The sequence below is a fragment of the Eubalaena glacialis genome, chromosome 19 (genome assembly GCF_028564815.1).
Source record: "Eubalaena glacialis isolate mEubGla1 chromosome 19, mEubGla1.1.hap2.+ XY, whole genome shotgun sequence".
Taxonomy (NCBI): domain Eukaryota; kingdom Metazoa; phylum Chordata; class Mammalia; order Artiodactyla; family Balaenidae; genus Eubalaena; species Eubalaena glacialis.
Window position 1 is genome coordinate 8,143,969 of NC_083734.1, and position 20,514 is coordinate 8,164,482.

Here is a 20,514-nt window from a genome sequence, read left to right on the forward strand (position 1 = left end):
ACACCAGGGAGAAGATAACCCAGCAGCCACTGGAGGACTCTCGCCTCTGGGTACTCACTTCTTCTCTTAGTGGCTGGTTTGGGACCATTTTACAAATGTAGATTTAAGCGTATGTTTAGATCTATGTATAGACTACATTTTTTTAATCCATTCATCCATCGCTGGACACTTGGGTTGTTCCCACCTTTTGGTTATGGTGAATGATGCTGCTATGAACAGGAGTGTACAAATATCTGTTTGAGTCCTTGCTTTTGATTTTCTTGGGTATATACCCAGAAGTGGAATTGCTGGATCGTATGCTAATTCTATGTTTAATTTTTGGAGGAATTGCCTTACTGTTCTTCATAGCATCTGCACCATTTTACTTTCCCATACAGCAGCACAGAAGGGCTCCAATTTTTCCACATCCTCGTCAATATCTGTTCTTTTCTGTTTTTTGATAGTAACCATCCTAATAGGTGTGAGGTGTTATCTCATTGTGGTTTGAATTTGCATTTCTCTAATGACTAGTGACACATGACATCTTTTCATGTGCTTATTGGCCATTTGTAAATCTTCTTTGGAGAAGTGTCCTTTGCCCGGTTTAAAATTGGGTTGTTTGTTTTTGTTGTTGAGTCTAAACATTTTTGTGTCCAGGGAAACTGCAGCACCTAGTCTTTCAGCCCCTGCTGATAGTAACAACATCAACAGTAATAACTCACATCACCCTCACACTATACTAAGTGTTTACATGGATTGCTTTTTTCCCCTTTAATCCTCACAATAACCTTTTGGGAAAGATAATCTCCATTTTACACTTGACGAAACTGAAGCTTAGAGGCCTTGCCCTACGTATCACAGTGGTGAACCAGCAAAGCCCTGACCCTGACCTGACTCTGCCCCTAAATGACAGTACTGATGGCCTGGCCCCCACCCAAGGAGCTGGCATTGAAACCTTCCTAAGTAGACACTTCATCCATGCGTTTGAGAGAAGTGATAGTTTATTGGAAACCGCGCAGTCCTCAGGACCTCTGTTCCTCCAGAACACCATATTTACTTCGATGTAAAGAATCAGCTCCTAAAATCCCAAAGGTTTGCATCTGAAAGCAAACCCAGAAATGCAGGGCACTTCAAGTGCTAAACCTTCAGCTGCTCCGAAAAGCTTTCTAAGCAGAGGGATAGGATATATTCACCAAGGAGCCAAGTCCTTGCTGAAACTCATTTCCTTGGTGGAGGCAGTGTGGCTCTCAGGGTCCAGTCCTTTCTTCCCGTGATCCCCAGCCTGTTTTCATCTGAGATGCCCGGCATTGCCTCCTCTTTTCCCGCTGTCTCTCCAGGTTTGGAGGTGACAGGGGCTGAGTGAAGGCAGGGGACCCTCATCTTGCCCTTTTGGGGGCAGCAGCTTTCCAGCCCTGGACGAGTCCAGCACAGTGGTTCTTTGGGGGAGCATTCTCCATCCTTTTTATGTTGGTTTTTATCTGGCCTTGGGTTCGCACAGCTGGGGCCGGAGCCGGGGCCAGAGCTGTGACTTCGGGATGGGAAAAAGTTGGCGGAACATTCCCCAGCAGGGCTTGGGCAGGCCCAGGGAGTCCCGCCTAAAATACAGTGGACAAAAGAGCTCTTGTCCGCAGGCCTGGGGGTGGAAGGCATCTGGTCAGTGACACAGGCTTGGCCATTGTATGTCGTGACCTCAGCCAACTTTTTTTAGCTGAGGAAGGAGAAAAAGAGAGCGTGCAAAAAAGAAAAAAGAAAGAGAAAGAAACGAAGAGAGAGAAAGAGAGAGAAAGAGAGAGAAAGGAAAGAAGAAAGAAAGAGTGAAAGAGAGAGAGAGAAAGAAAGAAAGCAAGCCCCCAGATCCTTTGTATCTGGAAAGTCCAGAAGGCATCGTTGATTTCCCCACAGGAGCTGTAGCAGATTTGGGAGGAACTGTGCAATGTAGTGGGTTCTTTGTGAAAGAACAGCGATGAGAAAAGCCACAGAAACATCCTCCGGGGTGCCCAGAGCCCTGACCCTGGGGTAGCTGTTCGCCTGGGCCTCATTTCCCGCAGAGGGGCCCGTGGAGGGGAAGCTGGCAGGGGCCTGGCCAGCAGCCCGGGCACTGCAGACAGGACCCACGACTCTGAGTTAGCGGCCCCCAGAGAAGATGAGCCCTCCTCCAATGGTAAGAATCGTTCTGCTTACCTGCCAGTGTGTGTGCAGCTTGCCTTTCTCCGCATGCTCCTAAGATGGCTTGAGCATTTTCAAGAGGCAGTTCTGAGAACCCTCCGAGATACGGGCTCCCAACTGCTGAGCTTACAAAGTCTGGTGTGTTGGGGGCACCTTTCCTGGGCCCGAGGCAGGAGGAGGGGAGAAGTTGTGGGCTGATGTTGGAGAAACCAGGAAGGAGAGGGGGCAAAAGATTGAAAAGGGGATGTTTGTGGAGGGAAGGGGTCTTGGCTCCCCCTTGGTTCCCTGGGGAAGCAGTTAAGTTCAGTGTGACGGAGAAGCAGAGTGGTGACATATGGATTTTTCTATGGTGGGGATTGGAGTCCAGATCTGCCTCTCCCAGTAACTTGTCCCACATCCAAAGCTTGGCTTCTACCCACCCACCTACCGTCTACTCCACGGCCCAGTTCCAGATGGGACACTGGATGGTGAAAAGCCCGTTAAAGGACACAGTTCCCCAGAAGGTTGTTGAGTATCTGCCCAGTTAATCCAGTATCTGCACTGGGGTTCCAGGCTGGGCTGGATGTTTCTGTCCAGTTTGGTGGTGGCAGCCGTGGCTGCCCTAAAGATGATGCACGCTCTCCTGAGACTTAAGAGGAGAATAGCCTTATTTTGCCAACCATCCTGCCTCTGGAAGTTAGACTCCCCCCCTTCTTTGGAAAGAGGGACCAAGAGGGATCAGCTAAGACTTTAGTGACCGCTTTGTTGAGGTTCTGGACAGCTGAAGGAGGTCCGGTTTCTGTGGAAAGTCCCATCTGTCTCTGCACAAAACCTTCCTCCAGGACATTCTATCCCACTGGCTGGGTCAAAATCAGCCTCTCTGATTGTGGCGTGGCTTCTGATCGAGGCCTGAACCTGTACCAGGAGCAGAGACGGTGCTTATCCTCCTGGAGCATCCTCTGACCAGCCAAGTGACCTAGTTCCCAGCTGGGCTTCTCAAAGAGCCTAACGTGCCTCTGAATTGCCCGGGGACCTTTCGGACGTAGAGCCTGGCTCTAGGGTGGGGCTTGGGACCCTGCGTTTCAAACCAGCTTGCAGAGGACGCCTGGGCTGCTGGTGCAGGGACCACACTGGGATGATGGCTATTGTAAAGAACCCAGACCAGTCAATCCAGTGCTGACAGCTACAGCTGCCCACGACCTGGCTGCAGAGCACTGGGCAGGTCTGGCCCTGGCTGTGCATGGCGGCAGGGAGGTTTACGGGGAAGACGGGATTAGCAAGGAGATGAACACTGAGGTGCATTCAGGTAGCAGGGAGGAGCCCGGTAAAGCTCTTGGCAGAGGCTGAGGTGTATGGGGTGCGGGCCGTTGGCGGGGTGCAGCATGAGTGGTGAGCAGAGTCGCCGTGTACCAGCAAGTCTGGAACTGTTCTTCTGGAGCCTGCCTTGGGTGCGGGGAGAATTCTAACTTTGGATACAGCGAATCCCAGGACGCCAGGTGGACGTCTGGTTCTTGGCAAAATAGAGAGCAACCGTGTGTGGCTCTGGGAGTGACAGGGAAGGGGCGGACACAGGCCATCAGGACAGAAGAACTCACCAGAACTCCCCATGGTGAGAGGCGGAGGCACTGAGCTCCAAGGTAGCGAGGCAGAAGCCCAGGTGTTTGGGGCCCGGGCAGCGTTCCAGGACCGCCTCTGAATCCCGTGTCTGCACTTGAATGTGCCTTTTTTCCTCCGACAAAAATGGCACGTCCTTAAAAGAGAGATACTAACATCCAGAATCATTGAGCATTAGGCTATACCTTTCAAACAAAAAATAAACAAACAAACAAAAACAACCCTGGAGACCATCGGGTCCAACTTCCGTATTCTTGAGATGAGGAAATTCTGTACCAGCAGAGATGAAGTACGTTGCTCAAGATCTCACAGCAAGACAGAGGCAGCCCTTGACTCCGTGTTCTCTGCATGGTGCCCCAGAGCGGTGGTAGATCCGAAACCTCGACGGCCACGTCCTCGGCTGTCCCATTTGTCTAAGTTTTATGTGCACCAGGAGCTCAGGCTCCAGAAATGGCAGCTGACTTGGGTTGGTTGGAATCGCACCCCTTCTGACTCATAGAAACAGAACCAGTCCCTCTTAGCCTTAATCTCCCCCCGGTGCTCATGGTTCAGGGCCAACTAGGGATCTCTGGGAACCAGCTCGCAGAGTCAGAAGTCTTTGATTGGAATCCCTGGGAGCCCAGGCCGTTGGCACTGCAGAGTAAGTGGAATGCATCTCCATGGTGAGAAGACTGGCTGCCCCGGGTTTCTTTTGGTGCCTGCAGGCCTGCGAGTAGCATCCGTAAAGCTGGATCAGCTAGATCTCGGCCAGAGACCGGCCGTCAGAGACACCCATCTTTGTGCCCTAATGAGCTCTAGTCTGCCTCCCTTTAAAACGGTACCCACTCCCCACGAGGAAGCCTGCTTTTGCTCCCGGAGCAGCTGTGGGCAACAGCTGTGTCACCTGTCTTTGAAGTTCCTTTCTGGCGGGCAGGCTGCTTTCCATGAGGTACCCAAGCCTCTGACTTCCCCGGGCTAGCAACTTTCAACTCCCTGCCTCACTTCTGAGCTTCTTAAATCCATTTCGAACAGAACAGAATGCTTGGGAAAGTTGGTTATGGGGTTTTCTTCAGAGTCATAACAACTTATGAAAGTGCCAGAAATGGCATAGGCATTTTGGGGTTTTGCACCTTAATACTAAAGAAAGGCCGTGTTTCTTTTTCCCCTCCCAATACCAAGTGTTGGCAAAACTCTCTTATTCCCAGCCTTTTTCCTCTGCAAAGGGAAATTGGACCTGAAATCATCTAGAGGGGTCTTCACCCTACCAGAAGCTCCCTAGGGAGAGTGTTTCTGGTGAGTGAGCCTCAAAATGTCCTGCAAAAAGCATCTTCTAGGGCATGATAATTGATATCATTATAGAGGTAAACTAGTATAGAAAATCTAGGATGCGTTTTTTTGTTTGTTTTTCTTTTGTTTCCTCTCCTAGGATGTATCTTGAGATCCTTTACAACTATGGAAATTGTGAAACTTTACCCCAACCCCTTCCTCTCACAAATAGGGACATTTCAGCCCTAAAGAGGCCAGAGCAGGGCCCTGTAGCAAAAGGGAGGAGAATTCAGTGTTCAGTCTCTAATGGTGGTTTGAGGTCTAATGCCCACAATTTATAATAGTATCCTGGTTTGGGCATAAACTTAATGATCTACAATTTTTGTTAATCACTTCACTGGTGTCTTTCCCACCAATCCTGAGTCTGGAGTGAATGAAACTGAAAGTTTCAGACTGCTTCCTCTTTGGACCCCAAAAGAGTTTGGGGGAATCATGCAGAAAAAAGAGGGTAATGTTTCATGACCGTTTATGTTCCTCGTCAGGAGGTCTCTGCCACCTCTTTATGTAGCAGCTGCTTTTTGCAAGTTTGCGCTGGTCATTTAAATGCCTTGAAATTTCCCTTGTGGAAGTTTTGGGTTCTGTTATGAAAGATGTGCCTCAGGTTGTGGAACCCCAGTGGTCTTTTTTATATAAATTTATTTAGTTAGTTAGTTTTGGCTGCGTTGGGTCTTTGTTGTTGTGCGCGGGCTTTCTCTAGTTGCGGCGAGCAGGGGCTACTCTTCGTTGCGGTGCACGGGCTTGTCCTTGCAGTGGCTTCTCTTGTTGCGGAGCACAGGCTCTAGGCACATGGACTTCAGTAGTTGTGGCACGCGGGCTCAGTAGTTGTGGCTCGTGGGCTCTAGAGCGCAGGCTCAGTAGTTGTGGCGCACAGGCTTAGTCACTCCGCAGCATGTGGGATCTTCCCAGACCAGGGCTCGAACCCGTGTCCCCTGCATTGGCAGGCGGATTCTTAACCACAGCGCCACCAGGGAAGTCCGAACCCCAGTGTTTGAGGGCTGGCAGCCCTTGGTTTTACAGACGAGGAGACAGACATCTAGAGAGGCAAAGAGGACTGCGTAAATCACAGCTCGTTGCCTGGGAACACAGTCTCTTTAAGCCTAGACCCCTGTGCTTGCTGCCGAAGCTCCCGACGTGGAGGTGGGATGTCAGAACAGCCCCTGCTATTTTTATCTGCTAGGGGAGGGGTAGGAGGAAGGGAGCCAACATTCTCAACAGCCCATCAGGAAGCTGAGTCTGAATAAAAATGTCTTTGTTAATCACAAGTGAGCAGAGTCACTTGGGTTTTTCCTGCTCAGAAGCCAGAAGTTGGAACGGGCTGCCGGGAGCTCACTGCCTTTTCCTTTAGAGCTCTGAAGCATCAGGATCAGACACACCTGAGAAACAGGACAAAAGTTAGGGGCTTTCTCTGGGGTTCCCCAAGCCCCTCCAGACTCCAAGGTGGGGAAGCAGCTGTGGCTTCCCATCTTACTCCCGGAGCTGTTCTCTGTATTTCAGGAACATCCACGGGAACCCCTTTCCCCGTGTGGCCTCTGGGTACCTGCTCCAAACCTCGTAAGCAGCAAGAGTGACTGTGATATTCAGTGGCATGTTTATGCTGTTCGGTCAATGTGGAGATTCTCCCAGGAGATGCTGAAGAGAGGGCATCTCTCGGATCCCTGTCATGCTGGATGGTGTCGCCAGGAAAAGTACCAGCCATCCAGAGTTCCTCGTTCCTTGCATTGTCTCCTCTTAAACCCTGTTAATTGGCCCTTCTGTCTTATGTCTGTACGACAGGTGAAACAATAATAAAATCTCTTTCCTCCAGGGTTGGTGAAGTGGGGCCCATGCAGGAATGTGTGCCGGGCCCACGTAGAAGCCACTTTCTACCCTCTACTGCTTGACCCGTGGACACTTCAAGGCCATGAAGTGGCCTCTGAACCAGGAGGGTTCATTCATCCAACGCTGTCTTGTAATTTGCAGTATCACTTGCAAAGCTTTTCATCCATCCTTGCCCCGCTGGAGACCCCGTGGTTTCCAGTTGAGCAAGTTTTCCTGCGAGGGTTGACTTCCTGTATCCCTGCATGGGCTACATTGTAATTGTGTTAATCAAAATTCCTGGTTCACCAGATCACTCCCTTCCTTTTCAGGGTCAGAAAATACAGAGTTTATTGTTCTGTGTCCTCTGCCTATTCAGTCCTAAGAAACATGCCCAGTGAGTTGATTGGCCCCCAGGGAGGCCCTGGGGGGCTTGCTGATGGATATTCAGAGTGGCCAGGACTCTCGCTGAGTTTTCAGGAGCCAGACATGCCTGCAGTGCTCAAAGCAGTTCAGCCTCCAGGCCCAGGGCTGACAGCTTTGTGGGTGCCGGAAGAAAACCCCCACGGCACTGATGTCCACCTCTCGGAGTGGGTACCAGTGGCAGCCAGGGTGTGAGGCTTCCTCTAGCAGCGTCACGGATGGAGGACAGTGCTGGAGCCAGTGGGGGGATTGCGAAAGGTCACTGATGCAGGCAAGGAAAAGCAAGGCAGATGCTCATGGGGAACGGGGCTGGCGAGTCCAGGTGCGTCACCCTCTGGCCACTGGTAGATATCATCCTGGGAGCTTCTCGGAGATGGGGTGGGTACAGGTCTGGCATGATCAAGCGGGGGAGTCAAGCCAGAGGGATGTGGATCATTGCTGTGAAAGTTACCCCATCCATCCATCCATCCATCTACTCCGAGCAAATGAGGCCTGAGGACACTTGGGTATCAGGTTTAGAAGAGTCCTGGGAGCTTTTGCATTTAAGTGCTTAGAGCCTGGTTTGGAAATTTCCTTTAAAATGGACTCAAAGACACAACATTGTAAATCAACTATACTTCAGTAAAAAATAAGTTTAAAAAAAAGAGTAAATGTGGTACAATAAAATAAAATAAAATGGACTCAAAGAAGCAGCCCTGCCAACCAGGTGATTTCTAGTAAGAGGGGTGTGAGTATACTCATGGAGAGTTCTGGCAGAACCTCTGATGAGTCAGTCACATTCACTGAGAAATTCTGCACGTAGAGAAGTGAAAGGGAGAAAGACATCCTGTGGCTCTATGGCTCCTGACGGGTAAAAGCTAGAGGTGAGCCTTATGGTTTGACCCCCTTTCACACGGGGTCCAACCAGAGTGGATCAAGGGAAGCAGAAAAGCTCAGACTCAGGCTGGGCGATAGTGACAGTCTTCTCTGCGTGCTGAGCCCAGCTTTGGCTTTGAGGGCTTCCAAAGGCAAACAGGAGGAACAAATGAGATCTTCTAGAAGCCCTGGGTTCCTGAGCTTTCCCTCATCCAGCAAAGGGCTTTGGGCCCACCCTGTCTGCCTTCATGGATTTCAGGGCTCAGGGCTCCCTGTGGAAGAAAGTTTGTGGTCTCCAAGGACCCTTCCCTTCTGCCGTGGTCCCTCTGGCTGGAAACCCATCCTTCTCTAGGAAATACAGGAGGACGAATACCAGATGCCAGGGGATGGTAGCGAATTGCGTAGGTACCTGAAAGTCTTGGCAGGAGGGAGGAGAGGCAGAAGGGGACTTTATCAGGATGGGAAGGGAGAGGGGGATTCTGCTTCCTTCCTCTCGGCGTCCACACTTTTTTTCTCTTACCTCCTGATCTTTTCTAGTATTTTCTGGAATTTGTGATCCGGGTTTTTATTTCTTTTTCTTTTTTTTTTTTTTTTTACACTATGTATTGAGAATAGTAAAGTGACCTTTACACATGTTCTGTAACTAGGTTTACGATGATTATTTACACATTTTTTATAAGCTGCTTTCAGTGTTCAGCCCTGGTCCTTTTTACCTCGAGGCCTTTGTTCTTCACCTGTTAATTGTTTTAATCTTTCAGGCAGTTGGAGTATGTCTTTTAAGCACTTGATTGGTAAATATCCTGAACCCTTGTCTGTAGAGCAATGTATATCGATCGATTTCACTCATGAAAGACAGCGTGGCCACATAGAATGGGCTCAGCATTTTCTACATAGCGGTCCAGGGGTGTCTTTGGAAATGTGGTCACAGAGGAGCTGAGAGCAGCTTTATTTATGCTCCTTTATCGGAGACACCCTCCTCCCACTTAAAGCGTTGTAGGACTTTATCCTTTCTTTGCTGTGTAAATGTATTGTTAGAGGGTGTCAGCTTGTTGTTGGGCTTTAAAACCCATTTTGCCTGGAGCAGTGCGGACCTTCCTGTGTGTCTCTTGGAGCTGAGGGAAGTTTTCTTCCCCCGCCCTGCCAATCAACCTTTGTTTATAGTTTCTTTTCTGCTACGGCTTTTGTTCTAGTTTCTTCTTCAGGAACACCTAGCATCTTGGCCTGCTCTTCTGTGGATTCCGTTGTCATGTTTTCCCATTTCCTTTGCATTCTGGGGAAAAAAAAAATCTTCAGTTTGTTTTGTACAGAACTGACTTTTTTTTTCTTTTTACAATACTGATTTTATGTTCTATTGCAACCAGTGTGGATATTCCTTTTATCACTACCTTTTAAATTTCCCTACAGTTTTGAGCACATCCTGTCCTTTTTTTATACCATTTTTTGAAACCAACTTGCCTTTTTTCCGTTAGTTTGTTCTCTCCTTATGACTTCGGCGTTTGTATAATAGCGGCTGTATCTTTCTGCCCTCTTTTGAGGTTGCTAAATGGCTTCCTGGAATTTTTCTTCTGGAGACCAGATGAGCTTGTGAGTCGAAGTCTGTGCTGCTCCCGAGGCTTCTGGATGCTGTTCCTCAATTTAATTTCTGCACTTAAAGAAACACGGTATTATCTTGTGTCCCCCACCTCCCTGTACTCAAAGTTGAACAGTCCGTTCAGTCAGTCCATGAAGAGCTGGGATTTGTTCACAGGTGGGGCACATGCATTGCTTGGACAGCCATTCTCTGTTTACTTGTTTGGGGAAATAGCCTCTCAAATCTGTTTGAAGCCCAGTTTCTATTACAATTCCCAGTTTCCATCCATGCATCCATCCATCCAATATTCTGGGTACTGAGCTGAGACTAAAGCTAAGAACAAGATGGACGTGGCCTTGCCTTCCTGTATCTTACACTCTGTTTCTCTGTTGTGTGGCCCCTCCTCCTCCTCCTCCTCCTCTTCCTCTGCCCTCTGGCCGGATCTCCAAATCTCTCACCCCTAGAAGAACATGAAGATGCTGTCAATGTCCATCCTCTTCCCACCAGCCTATGAAACTACTTGGGAGGACTACACTTCCCAGAATGCACTGTGCTGTTGTCACGGGCCCCCTCCTTCCTCCCCAGCTATTTTCTCTGAGTCGCTCTCCATGGATTGAAAGGCTGCCAGAGCCAGAGAGAACGATACTTTCACCTGTGAGACAGAGGAGACGCGCCAAGTATTCTTGTGGACACAGACCCTGTGGCTGGCGGCATCGGTGTGGGAAGTGGGGCCCTGCTTCATGCCTTGTCTCTTACCCTGTAGCCAGAGATGATCTTTCCTTGGGTAGCTCTTCCCAGCTCTGTCTGGGAATCTCTCCACCCTAAACAGGTGTCAGCAGAAAGGCGTGGGGTGGACGTGACTCTCCAGTCTCCAGCCCCGCTGGGTCTTGGGCTTCTTTTTTTCGGTTTTTTGTTTGTTTGTTTTAAGTTTATTTATTTATTTTTGGCTGCATTGAGTCTTCATTGCTGAGCGCGGGCTTTCTCTAGTTGAGGCGAGCTGGGGCTACTCTTTGTTGCGGTGCACAGGCTTCTCATTGTGGTGGCTTCTCTTGTTGTGGAGCACGGGCTCTAGGCGTGTGGGCTTCAGTAGTTGTGGCAAGTGGTCTCAGTAGTTGTGGCACGCGGGCTTCAGTAGTTGTGGCTCGTGGGCTCTAGAGCGCAGGCTCAGTAGTTGTGGCGCACGGGGCTTAGTTGCTCTGCGGCATGTGGGATCTTCCCGGACCAGGGCTCGAACCCGTGTCCCCTGCATTGGCAGGCGGATTCTTAACCACTGCATCACCAGGGAAGCCCGGGGTCTTGGGCTTCTTGGTGGCTCCCTTGCAACCCTGTCCCTAATTGGTTGACCCATATTGAGTGACAGTGGAAGCGGCTTCTGGCCTCCGGGTCGGGGACTGCTCAGGGCGTACCTGTAACAGATTGGTTCCCGGGGACTGATGGCTCCCAGGCACACCTGGCCACGTCCTGGCTGCTCCCGGGTGACCCAGCTGGCTGTGTCATTGGGAAGGGAGAACTTGCTGGCGAGTTCTTTATGGAGATGCCTTCAGGCGCTGCCAGTCACGGTACCGGGCTCATTAGCAGTCATTGCCATGGCAACGGGTCTGCCAGAAAGTGGCTCCTTAGGCTGACAACTTCAGCGCTGTTATATATAGATCTGGGTGTGGGGGAGGGGGGCTGTGAGGGCCGTGGAAATGCCTTTCTTTAGCGCTCCTATTGCTTCTGGGTTTGGGGTGTGAGAAGACGCGGAATGGGGGGACCTTAAAACCGTCCGATCCAGCTGCAAAATCAAGTGTCTGACGGCCCCCCATTACCACCGGCGAGGACCGTTTGCTCACACCTGCGGAAGGTAAGAACCAGGTGCTTCCGGAAGTCTCCTAAGAGGCAAGGAGTCCTGGGTTGAACTTGAAGAAACTGGGGGGGTCTGAGGGTGGGGTTCGTACTGCCTGGGGGCTGCAGAGGCAAGATCAGATCTCTTAGAATAGTCTATCTGAAGGGTCTGGGCCAGGGGACAGGAGTCTTTTCTTTATAGGTAGCCAGGCAGCCAAACACTGTCTTTTTATAAATTATTAATTTTCTGTTCCCAGTTTTGATCTCAGAAGTGATGTTTTCTCTCCATCACTCCTTCAAAAGAAAGCTGCAAACCATCTCTTTTGAGTTCATTGAGCATGAGATTTAAGGGTACATGTTAAAAAGCAGCTTTCTAGGCTCAAGGTTGATTTGGAGTCAGAGCCCCGGCATCTGCACTTTAACCCACATCCCTGGTGATGGACGGGGTGTCCCAGGGACCACACTTTGAGAAACACCAATGTAGGGGGATTTGTTTTTAATCTCTAGGTGACTTCCCTTTGTTTGTCTGCTCTTTTTTTCCCCCTCCGAGGAGGGGATCAGTAGCCATCATTAAGAGGAAAATTTCTCTGGTTGTGTTGTTCTAAGTAAGGAGACAAGGAAGTCAGCCCACAGGCGGGGAACGTGACTGCTTGGATGTGGGCGGTGATATTTCTGCACGTCTCCTGGGAAGGCATATGCTCGTTTGGAGACCGTGAGACAGTCAGGAGAATCAGGCCTGAGTTGCCATCCTCCTTGCGCGGGAGCTGGGATGTCAGGTGGTCCAGGTGAAGATACAGAGCTGATCACAGACAGCTGGGGAGAGATGGGCTGAGGGTAACTAGGATTTGGGTAACTGGATAGAAATAAAGCTAATATTTTAAAGTTTGGTTTCACCAGTTAATTAGCTGTGCAGTGTTGGCTGAGATATTAAACTCCCTGAGTCTCAGATTCCTCCTTTTAAAATGGGAAAAAGTGGCATCTCTGTGGCAGGCTTGTGGCAATGATTAGAGATGAGTGTGTGAAGCACCTGGCCCAGTCCTTGGTGCACTGTAAACATTTGGTGAAAGTCATTATCAATGAGTGCAAATGGGATCTGAGCTCAGATGTTTCTTGAGGACCTTCTAGACTAGCGTTCTGAAGTGGTCTAGAAACTCTCGATGTTCCACAGGAAATAAGGTGAGTGAGTAGGTGCACACATGCCTCCATTTTGGGGGGCAGAAGAGCCATAGTTTTCTTTAGATTCTCAGAGGATGGGCTGTCATATACAGTTGAGCAGGTTGTTTACTGCTTGTTGAAACCCAACAAGGCAGGTTGAAACCCAGCCTTGCACTCAGAGGTCTGGCCTATCTGGAGAAGAGGCAGCATTTTCTGATTCCCACAAAGCAGTCCTGTGCATGAGGTTAAGAATTTCTTAGTTGGAAGAAACTGGCTTCATCTCCCCCGATTCACACTCCTTCGGATCATGTTCATTGTAGGTGGGGCCCCCAACCTCACCCCTCACCCCTGCTTCTAGTTCCTATTCCCATGGGAAAGAGCTGCTGAAATGGAAGTGGAGAAGCCACAGGACTAGGGAAGGCAAGGGAAGGATTTAAGTTGGAAGGAAACTAATTAGAAGAATAGGTTTGGCAGAGGCCTTAATTACTGGGTAGCTACTCACGCTGAATCCTCTTGATGGCTGTGGGGCAGCTCTCCCAGGAGGCCTGCCCCTCCACGGCCACGAGGAATGAGGTCATGGTGGTGGTTTGGGCCTCTTAGATGAGGGCCTGCAGGTGGGAAGGCCAACTGTGTGTGTGTGTGTGTGTGTGTGTGTGTTAAAATACACCTAACATAACATGTACGGTCAGTGACGTTTATACCTTCACAGTTTTGTGCAACCATCACCACTGTCTAGTTCCAGAACATTCTCATCACCCCAAAAAGGAATCCCTGTCCCCATTTCCCCCTCCCTCCAGCCCCTGGCAACCATGAATCTGCTTTCCGTCTCTACGGATTTTTCTGTTCTGGATATTTCGCGTCAGTGAGATTGTACAATGTGTGGGGTTTTGTGTCCAGCTTATTTCACGTAGCATGATTTCAAGGCTCATCTGTGTTGTAGTGTGTATCAGTACTTCATTCCCTTGGATGGCTGAATATTCCTTTTTATGGACACGCCACATTTTGTTGGTCCATTCATCAGTTGACGGACACTTGGGTTGTTTCTACCTGTCGGTAATTGTAGATAATGCTGCTGTGAACATGTGCGTACAATTCTGTGTTTGAGTGTTGTTTTCAGTTCTCTTGGGGATGTACCCAGCTGTCTGCACGTCTTTTTTTTTTTTTTTTTAATATTTATTTATTTATTTGGCTGCTCTGGGTCTTAGATGCGGCACGTGGGATCTTCATTGCCTCATGTGGGCTCTTAGTTGTGTCACGCATGTGGGATCTAGTTCCCTGACCAGGGATTGAACCCGGGCCCCCTGCATTGGGAGCGCGGAGTCTTAACCACTGGACCACCAGGGAAGTCCTTGTCCACATGTCTTTGACTCCTGACTTACTACTGGCCAGCCAACAGGAGGAACTTCTTTCTGGAAGAGGGGAGAAAACAAGGGCACTGTGGCTGCCTGGGGGGCAGGGCGGAGGCAGAACACAGTCAGATGGTGGGCGGAGCAGGGCCCCGTGGCCATGCTGGAGGGGATGTGGAGACCTCTTTGCTGAGTTGGCCCGGGTGCCCCCCTCCCCTCTTTCAGCACCTCTTGGCCCTTCTGGGCTCAGCGTCAGGGATGCCTCCCCCAGGTACCTTCCAAAGGGTCCTGCATTTCCTGGACGGGGGAGACCTCAGAGCCGTCATGGCCCCTACCTGGTCATCAGCGTCCTCAGATGGAAACCCGGGCTTCTTCTGACCCTACAGAGTTTAGGCAGATTAACCAGTCATTCTAAAGAGAAAAGCACCATGCAGCTGAGGAGACAGGACAGATGTCACTGATGCTATTTCACAAGGGGGACCCAGAGGGACGGAAGGTTCGGTCCACTCTCTCCACCAGCCCAGCTAAGGAGAGGTCTTTTCACCAGAGTATGTGAGTCAGCATCTTGACCCAGTGGCCTCCCCTACAGGTCTGTGTTTGCCTTCTAAGTCGAGGAGTCCTGGAAACAGAAACCTCAGAGAAGAGACTGTTAATGGTGACATTTCAGCCACAGTGATGGGGAGGGTGGGGCGGAGGCCAGGTGTGTGCCCCTGAACTTCACATTATAGGAGGCAGAGGCTGTGTGAAGCCCAGTCTTGCTCAGTGTTGAATGGCCCCCTGTTCCCGCTGCGAACGCCCATTGGACACAACTGGTGACAGGCACTGTCCTAGGTGGCCAGTTTGTTATTAATCTCCACGGCATCTTCCACAGCTGGGCTGATGTTTCACAGATGTGGCAGTAGACACAGCTGGCTGAGTCATTTCCCCAGGTCACGTGGCAGCTAAGGGGCCGTGTCAGGATCGAGTGAGCCTGAGGCCAGAGGGCTGGTTTTCACTGTGCTTCTGGGTCCCTCTCTCCTCTGCAGCCTCTTTCTGGCCACGTCCGTCTCTGAGCCTTGTTTAATACCTCTTAACAATTTCTCATTTCTTACCAGGTTATTTAGACAGGCTGTAATCTGGCCTTCCCTTCTTGGATGCTCTAAGTTACCTGAACTCAAGCAGAAGCAACCTGGTTCTGTTGATAGAATGTTTCTCTCTTCAGCCTCCTGAGCTCCCTACTCGTATTTTACTCCCAACTCCACTCAGCCAGCATGTCTGTCTCCTGCCTGTGGGATATGTCCACACAGACACTGTACTCATCACAGGGCTTGCATGTGTTGCGACCACCTTCCAATCTGGAAGAGGCCAGAGCAGTGTCTGGACGCCTAGGGAAGCGTGCACAGGGGTGTGCTTGGGCTCTGTGGACATGCTCTGCTGGTGAGGCGGCCTCCTGACTGCTCTCTGGCCCCTGGTAGTTCTTTTAGAAGCCAGCGCACGGAATCAGAGAGGAGCCGTAAGTTAACAGGAGTGGGAGACAGAAGCGATCGGGGCGTGGGGGAAAGCTTTTAGTTAAATTGTGAAAATTCGTAATGAAACATACACCGCCGTTGCTCAGAGGGCCACGGGGTGGCTGTGTTTACTCGAAGTCCCAGGAGCAGCTAGGATTGATCCCATCCCACTGAGGGTGTGCAGGGCACCCCAGGAAGAAGAAGCACGTGGCTTTGCAGCTTCAGAAAAGCTGAGAGCAGTCTGGGAGCTGTGTGTCTCTACTGCTCACTTTCAGTCTCTTATCTTCCTAAGCGGTGGTCATTAGTGATCAGCACCTGCCTCCATGGGCATGGCCGGGGGATGCTGAGGGCACTTAGAAGCTGACGCGTTTTAATATTTCTGAACAGGGTCCAGCTTTGTTGAGAAATTCACAGCACCTCTCCTCGTGTGGCTGGAATTCTGATTTTAGTCAATTTACTTTCTTCACAAGGAACAGCAATTGGATGACGGGCTAACTTGGACCTTCTTTCCTTATTTTTCAATGTTCTTTAGCTAACAGCTTTTGCTTTTGTGTTTATTGAAGAAAATTTAGATGAGAGAGAGAAGCAAAAAGAAAAGAATAAAAATTCCCCAGAATCCCACCACCACAGATCGCCTCTGTTTCAGCCTTTGTGTCTGCATCTTGTTTTTCTGTTCTATGCTTCTTCTCTGATTTTTTTTTTCAAAGTACTACTGTGCGTGGTTTAAAGAATTAAACCGCACATCAGCGCGTACGATGGAAAGGAAGTCTGTTTCGACTCAGATTCCCAGCTCTCTTTGCCAGAGTGATTTGGACACTTGACTAGAAAAACCCCACCTAGATCGTCATTGATTCCTGGCTTTATTATGGAAGGTTTAACATCTCGCTCTACTGAGATTTGCATTAATTACTCCTGGTCGGTTCCCACAACAGGCCCTGGGCCTTGTCTGCTGCTGTATTTGGTGGTCCTGGGGATTTTCAGATTCCACAATGGGAGCTGGGCAGTGACCCGCCTCCTCCAGGCAGGTGCAGCACCCCTGTGAGTGGTTTTCTGGGGGCCCAGGAGGAGAAAGCCCAGCTCTTTTGTTAACTGACGGGCATCTCCCCTGTCCTCTGGGGGGGTGCTGTCCCTTCTGCGGTGGTTCTGAAAATCAAGGGCTCCTCACACCTCCTGCTCAGGCAACCCCCGAAATCACACCTGCAGCCCGTAACCTCCCCCAGGGAGGCCCGTGGGCCACACGCCCCCGCCAGTGTCGAGCCATTCCAGGGAGACTTCATCTGCCTCTGACTTCCTGGTTGAAAGACAGTTGCAAAAATGCCACGTGTGTGACCTTCTCTGTCTTCCTCCACAGAAGCCTGGAATGGTCCCCCCTCCACCGGGAGAGGAAAGCCAGACCGTTGTCCTTCCACCAGGCTGGCAGAGCTACTTATCCCCTCAGGGCCGGCGCTACTATGTCAACACGGCCACCAATGGTGAGTCCCGCTCTGGGCAGCGTCCTGCGCCAGCCCCGGGGTCCTGTCCGTCTGGAGGGGTGGTTCTCTCCTCCCTCCTTCACCTCCTGGGCTTTAGACTTTTCCTCCCGAAATCTATCTCAGAGGCTGCAGGGGAATCTTGCCTTCTTCACAGGGCTGGGTGGCAGGGGGCTGAGCCTGGGTGGGGAAAGCTGCCCTTCAAAGTTGGGGTCATCCTTGGAACCTCACAACCACCCGACATCTTTGTGGAACCCAGCCTCATGGTCTGGGGCTGTGTTTTCCAAACTGAGATCGCCAAAGGGTCTGTGGTCCACGGCTGGTTTAAATCAAATCAAACAGGTTACGCTACTGCGCGATTGCTTGGAACTTGGAACGCACTGATTGATACCCGAACAAGGGTTATGAGAGTGGGGTTTCCCTAATTTCATCACAACATCGCTCTCTTCCCTGAAGTATCTCACTGGCTGGAGTTTCTTAGGATGTTTTCTGGGAAATTCTGGGGCTAGTTATGGATTATTTATTCTAACCGGTGATTAGAGGTTCCCTGTGCATTTCTGAGTTGGGTCAGGACCACGTCTCTTTGCCTCCGATTATTGTAGGCATCCTGAGCCTTCACAACAACTCCAGGATCCTAGCACGTAGACTGTAGAATGACCTGCAGGAAGGCTGGAGAAGGGTCATAGAAGGAGGAGTGGCGGAATCTACAACAAGGTGGGCAGAGCAGTGTACAGGCTGTGGTCTTGGGCTGGGCAGAGCAAAGCCAGCCATCAGCTCTGTCTCTTGACCCCAGGGAAATTGCCACCAGAGAACGGAGAGGATGGAAACACAGAAAGTTAGATTTGGTGGCAATCACAAATGTGTGTGCCAAGGCAGAACATGGATTCAGGTAGGATTTCGGCACCTTACTTCCCTCATCTGTGCCTACCTGACTTACGGCTACCTCTTCCCACCCGACAGGACCATTGATATGGTTTATGTTTATGAACCTGCACTTGGCGGGGGCGGGGTGGGGAACTGGTGACAGGAGAGCCAGCTGCTGTTTAGAGGAAGCAACAGAGAAGGCAGCTGACAGCTGCCACTTGGGGCATCTGGTTTGTTTATATTCCGTGGCAACCTGGCCTTCCGCTCAAGGGGGGGTGTTCTAGTTGAAGAGGTAACCAGGGGTTTCTAGGAAAAGGGAAGTGGAACTATTTCTGACCATTCTAATCAGAAGCTTCCTCACAAGAAGCACGTGAGCAGCTTTGTACTATTAGCAGACTTCGAAGTTTTGGAGGTGAGTGTGTGTATGGGCAGTGCCCCATCTGTAAAATGCGGAAATCGGACCAAATAATCCTGAGATCATCAAGAATTCGGCTCCGTTCTTGTCCTGAATTAGCCACTCTGTTGCAAAGGGGCAGAAGGGTAAAAGTAGCTTTCTAAAATCTAACTGATTTTTTAAAAATAGCCGTGTAACAAACAGTCCGTTGCTAGTATATGCTCTCATTCATTTAACTAGCCCTCTCTTTAGTAAGGGGATAGTTAAATCCCATTTTATGTTACCAGGCAGGGTGAATTTCCAATAACTTGCATGTCAAGGAATAGGCTTCTTTTTTCAACCATTTAAAAATGTAAAAGTCGATCTTAGTTAAGGAGTTCCCAAGCTGTATGATGACATACATGTGTTGGCCCATGGGCCATATTGGTTGCTGTATTCCTGGCTCCTTGGTCTTGCATTCTAGACACATGCCAGCTTTTTTTTTTTTTAATCAGTAATCAAACAATTACATTTATTGTATACATATTATATGTCAAAATGCACTAAATTACCCATAAATAATTTTACTTAGCCTACTCAACAATCCAGTATAACAGTGGTTCTCAATAGGGACAATTTTGCTCACCAGGGGGCAAGTCTGAAAAGCATTTTGATTGTTCCAACTGGGGAATATACTGGCATCTAGTGAGTAGAGGCCAGGGATGCTGATAAATATCCTACAGTGCACTAGACACATGCCAATTTTATTCATTCATTGTTTAATTCATTCTTCATCTGGTTGATTGAATTGTTCATTCAACAGACATGTATTGGGCCTCACTTATGTTCCAGGCAGAGTGTGGGATGCTGAGGATATAATAATAAAAAAGAAGCAGCCTCAGCCCTCAAAGTGCTTAGCTTCTACTAATGGAGGCAGATTTTATTTTATTTTATTTTTTATTTTTATTTTTGGCTGTACTTTTATTATTTTGGCCATATTTTTATTTTTTTATTTTATTTTATTTTTAAATTATTTATTTATTTATTTAGTTGCACCGGGTCTTAGTTGTGGCATGCGGGATCTAGTTCCCTGACCAGGGATTGAACCCGGGCCCCCTGCATTGGCAGCCCGGAATCTCAACCACTGGACCACCAGGGAAGTCCCTTGGCCATATTTTTAACTTTTGATGCAGCTTGCAGGATCTTAGTTCCCTGACCAGGGACCAAACCCGGGCCCTGGCAGTGAAAGCACCAAGTCCAAACCACTGGACCACCAGGGAATTCCCAGAAGCAGATTTTAAATGAGTCCATATTTGATTGCAGTCGAGAGCAGGGCTGTGAAGGAGGAGTCCACAGTGTTTTGAGAGCATGTCCCAGAGAGACCCTGGGAGGTCAGGGGAGGCTTCCTGGAGGAGGAGGTTCCCTTCAGCTGAGATGGGAAGCATGACAACAATGTTAGTCATGTTTGGCAGGATCATGCAGACCCTGAACATCACGTTAAAGATTTTGCTTTTTAGTTTTAAGGCACTAGGAAGACGAGATATCTTTCTGATTCTCCTCTGGAATCTTAGCCCCATTTTGTTTGGCTGCTGGGCTGCTTTGTAAATTTTTTAATCTGACTGCCTTTCTGCAGGAAGGTGCTTATCAGAGCAGCCTCTCGCTCTTCTCACACCCACGTTTATCTGACCCCTGACTCCTGGAAGCATGTGTCTCCTCACAGACGGGCCAGCTGCACCCACCTTTCCGCCCCACCTCTTGGATCTCTGCTGCCCTGGGACTCTGGCCAGAATCGCGCACCACTGCCCAGGAAGCAGACCCCCTTCTCGCAGGCGCCATGGGCCGTTTCTTTCTTCTTCTTTCTGTCTCACTACCTTTCTTCCAAGTTCTCCTGGTCTCCCTTAATCTCTAATCGCTTCTTTTGCAGGGGCGCTGGGGTACCGTAGACGTGCTGTCCCCGTTTTTACACCATGTACAAATGTAAGGAGTTTAAAGCCCAATTTACATTTGTATTACCTTGCTCTGGCTAATCTGCTTATTTTCAAATCCGTTTAGGATTTTCTGCATGGGGATTGTTACAGGGCTGCTGTGCTTTGCTGTGGGATACAAAATCAAACCAGAGGCCATCTCCGCCTTCAAAGACTGCAGGTGTGATGGAGTCAGAAACACGGAAACCTATGAGTGTTTTGGGTGTTAACATGGAAACCTGCAGACTCAAGGAAGGGGGTCGCCAGCTTTATCTGGGTATCAGACAAGTCTTTGAGGGCGGGGATGCAGGGTCCTTGCCTTGGGCGTTCTCAGCTGCAGTGGCGGC

The 20,514-nt window shown here is 49.7% G+C and overlaps 1 protein-coding gene across 5 annotated transcripts in view; it reads left to right on the forward strand.

The window, feature by feature from the left end:
- Positions 1-20,514, forward strand: part of GAS7 (growth arrest specific 7) — a 193,822-nt gene that overhangs the window by 102,413 nt on the left and 70,895 nt on the right. For 4 of the 5 annotated variants that reach the window (XM_061174896.1, XM_061174897.1, XM_061174898.1 and 1 more), the window contains exon 2: positions 16,849-16,969. In XM_061174896.1, the coding sequence (XP_061030879.1) occupies positions 16,849-16,969 (121 nt within the window). Of the gene's footprint in view, positions 1-11,478; positions 11,529-16,848; positions 16,970-20,514 lie in introns of those variants that run through there. The other variant, XM_061174900.1, reaches the window with a different exon arrangement.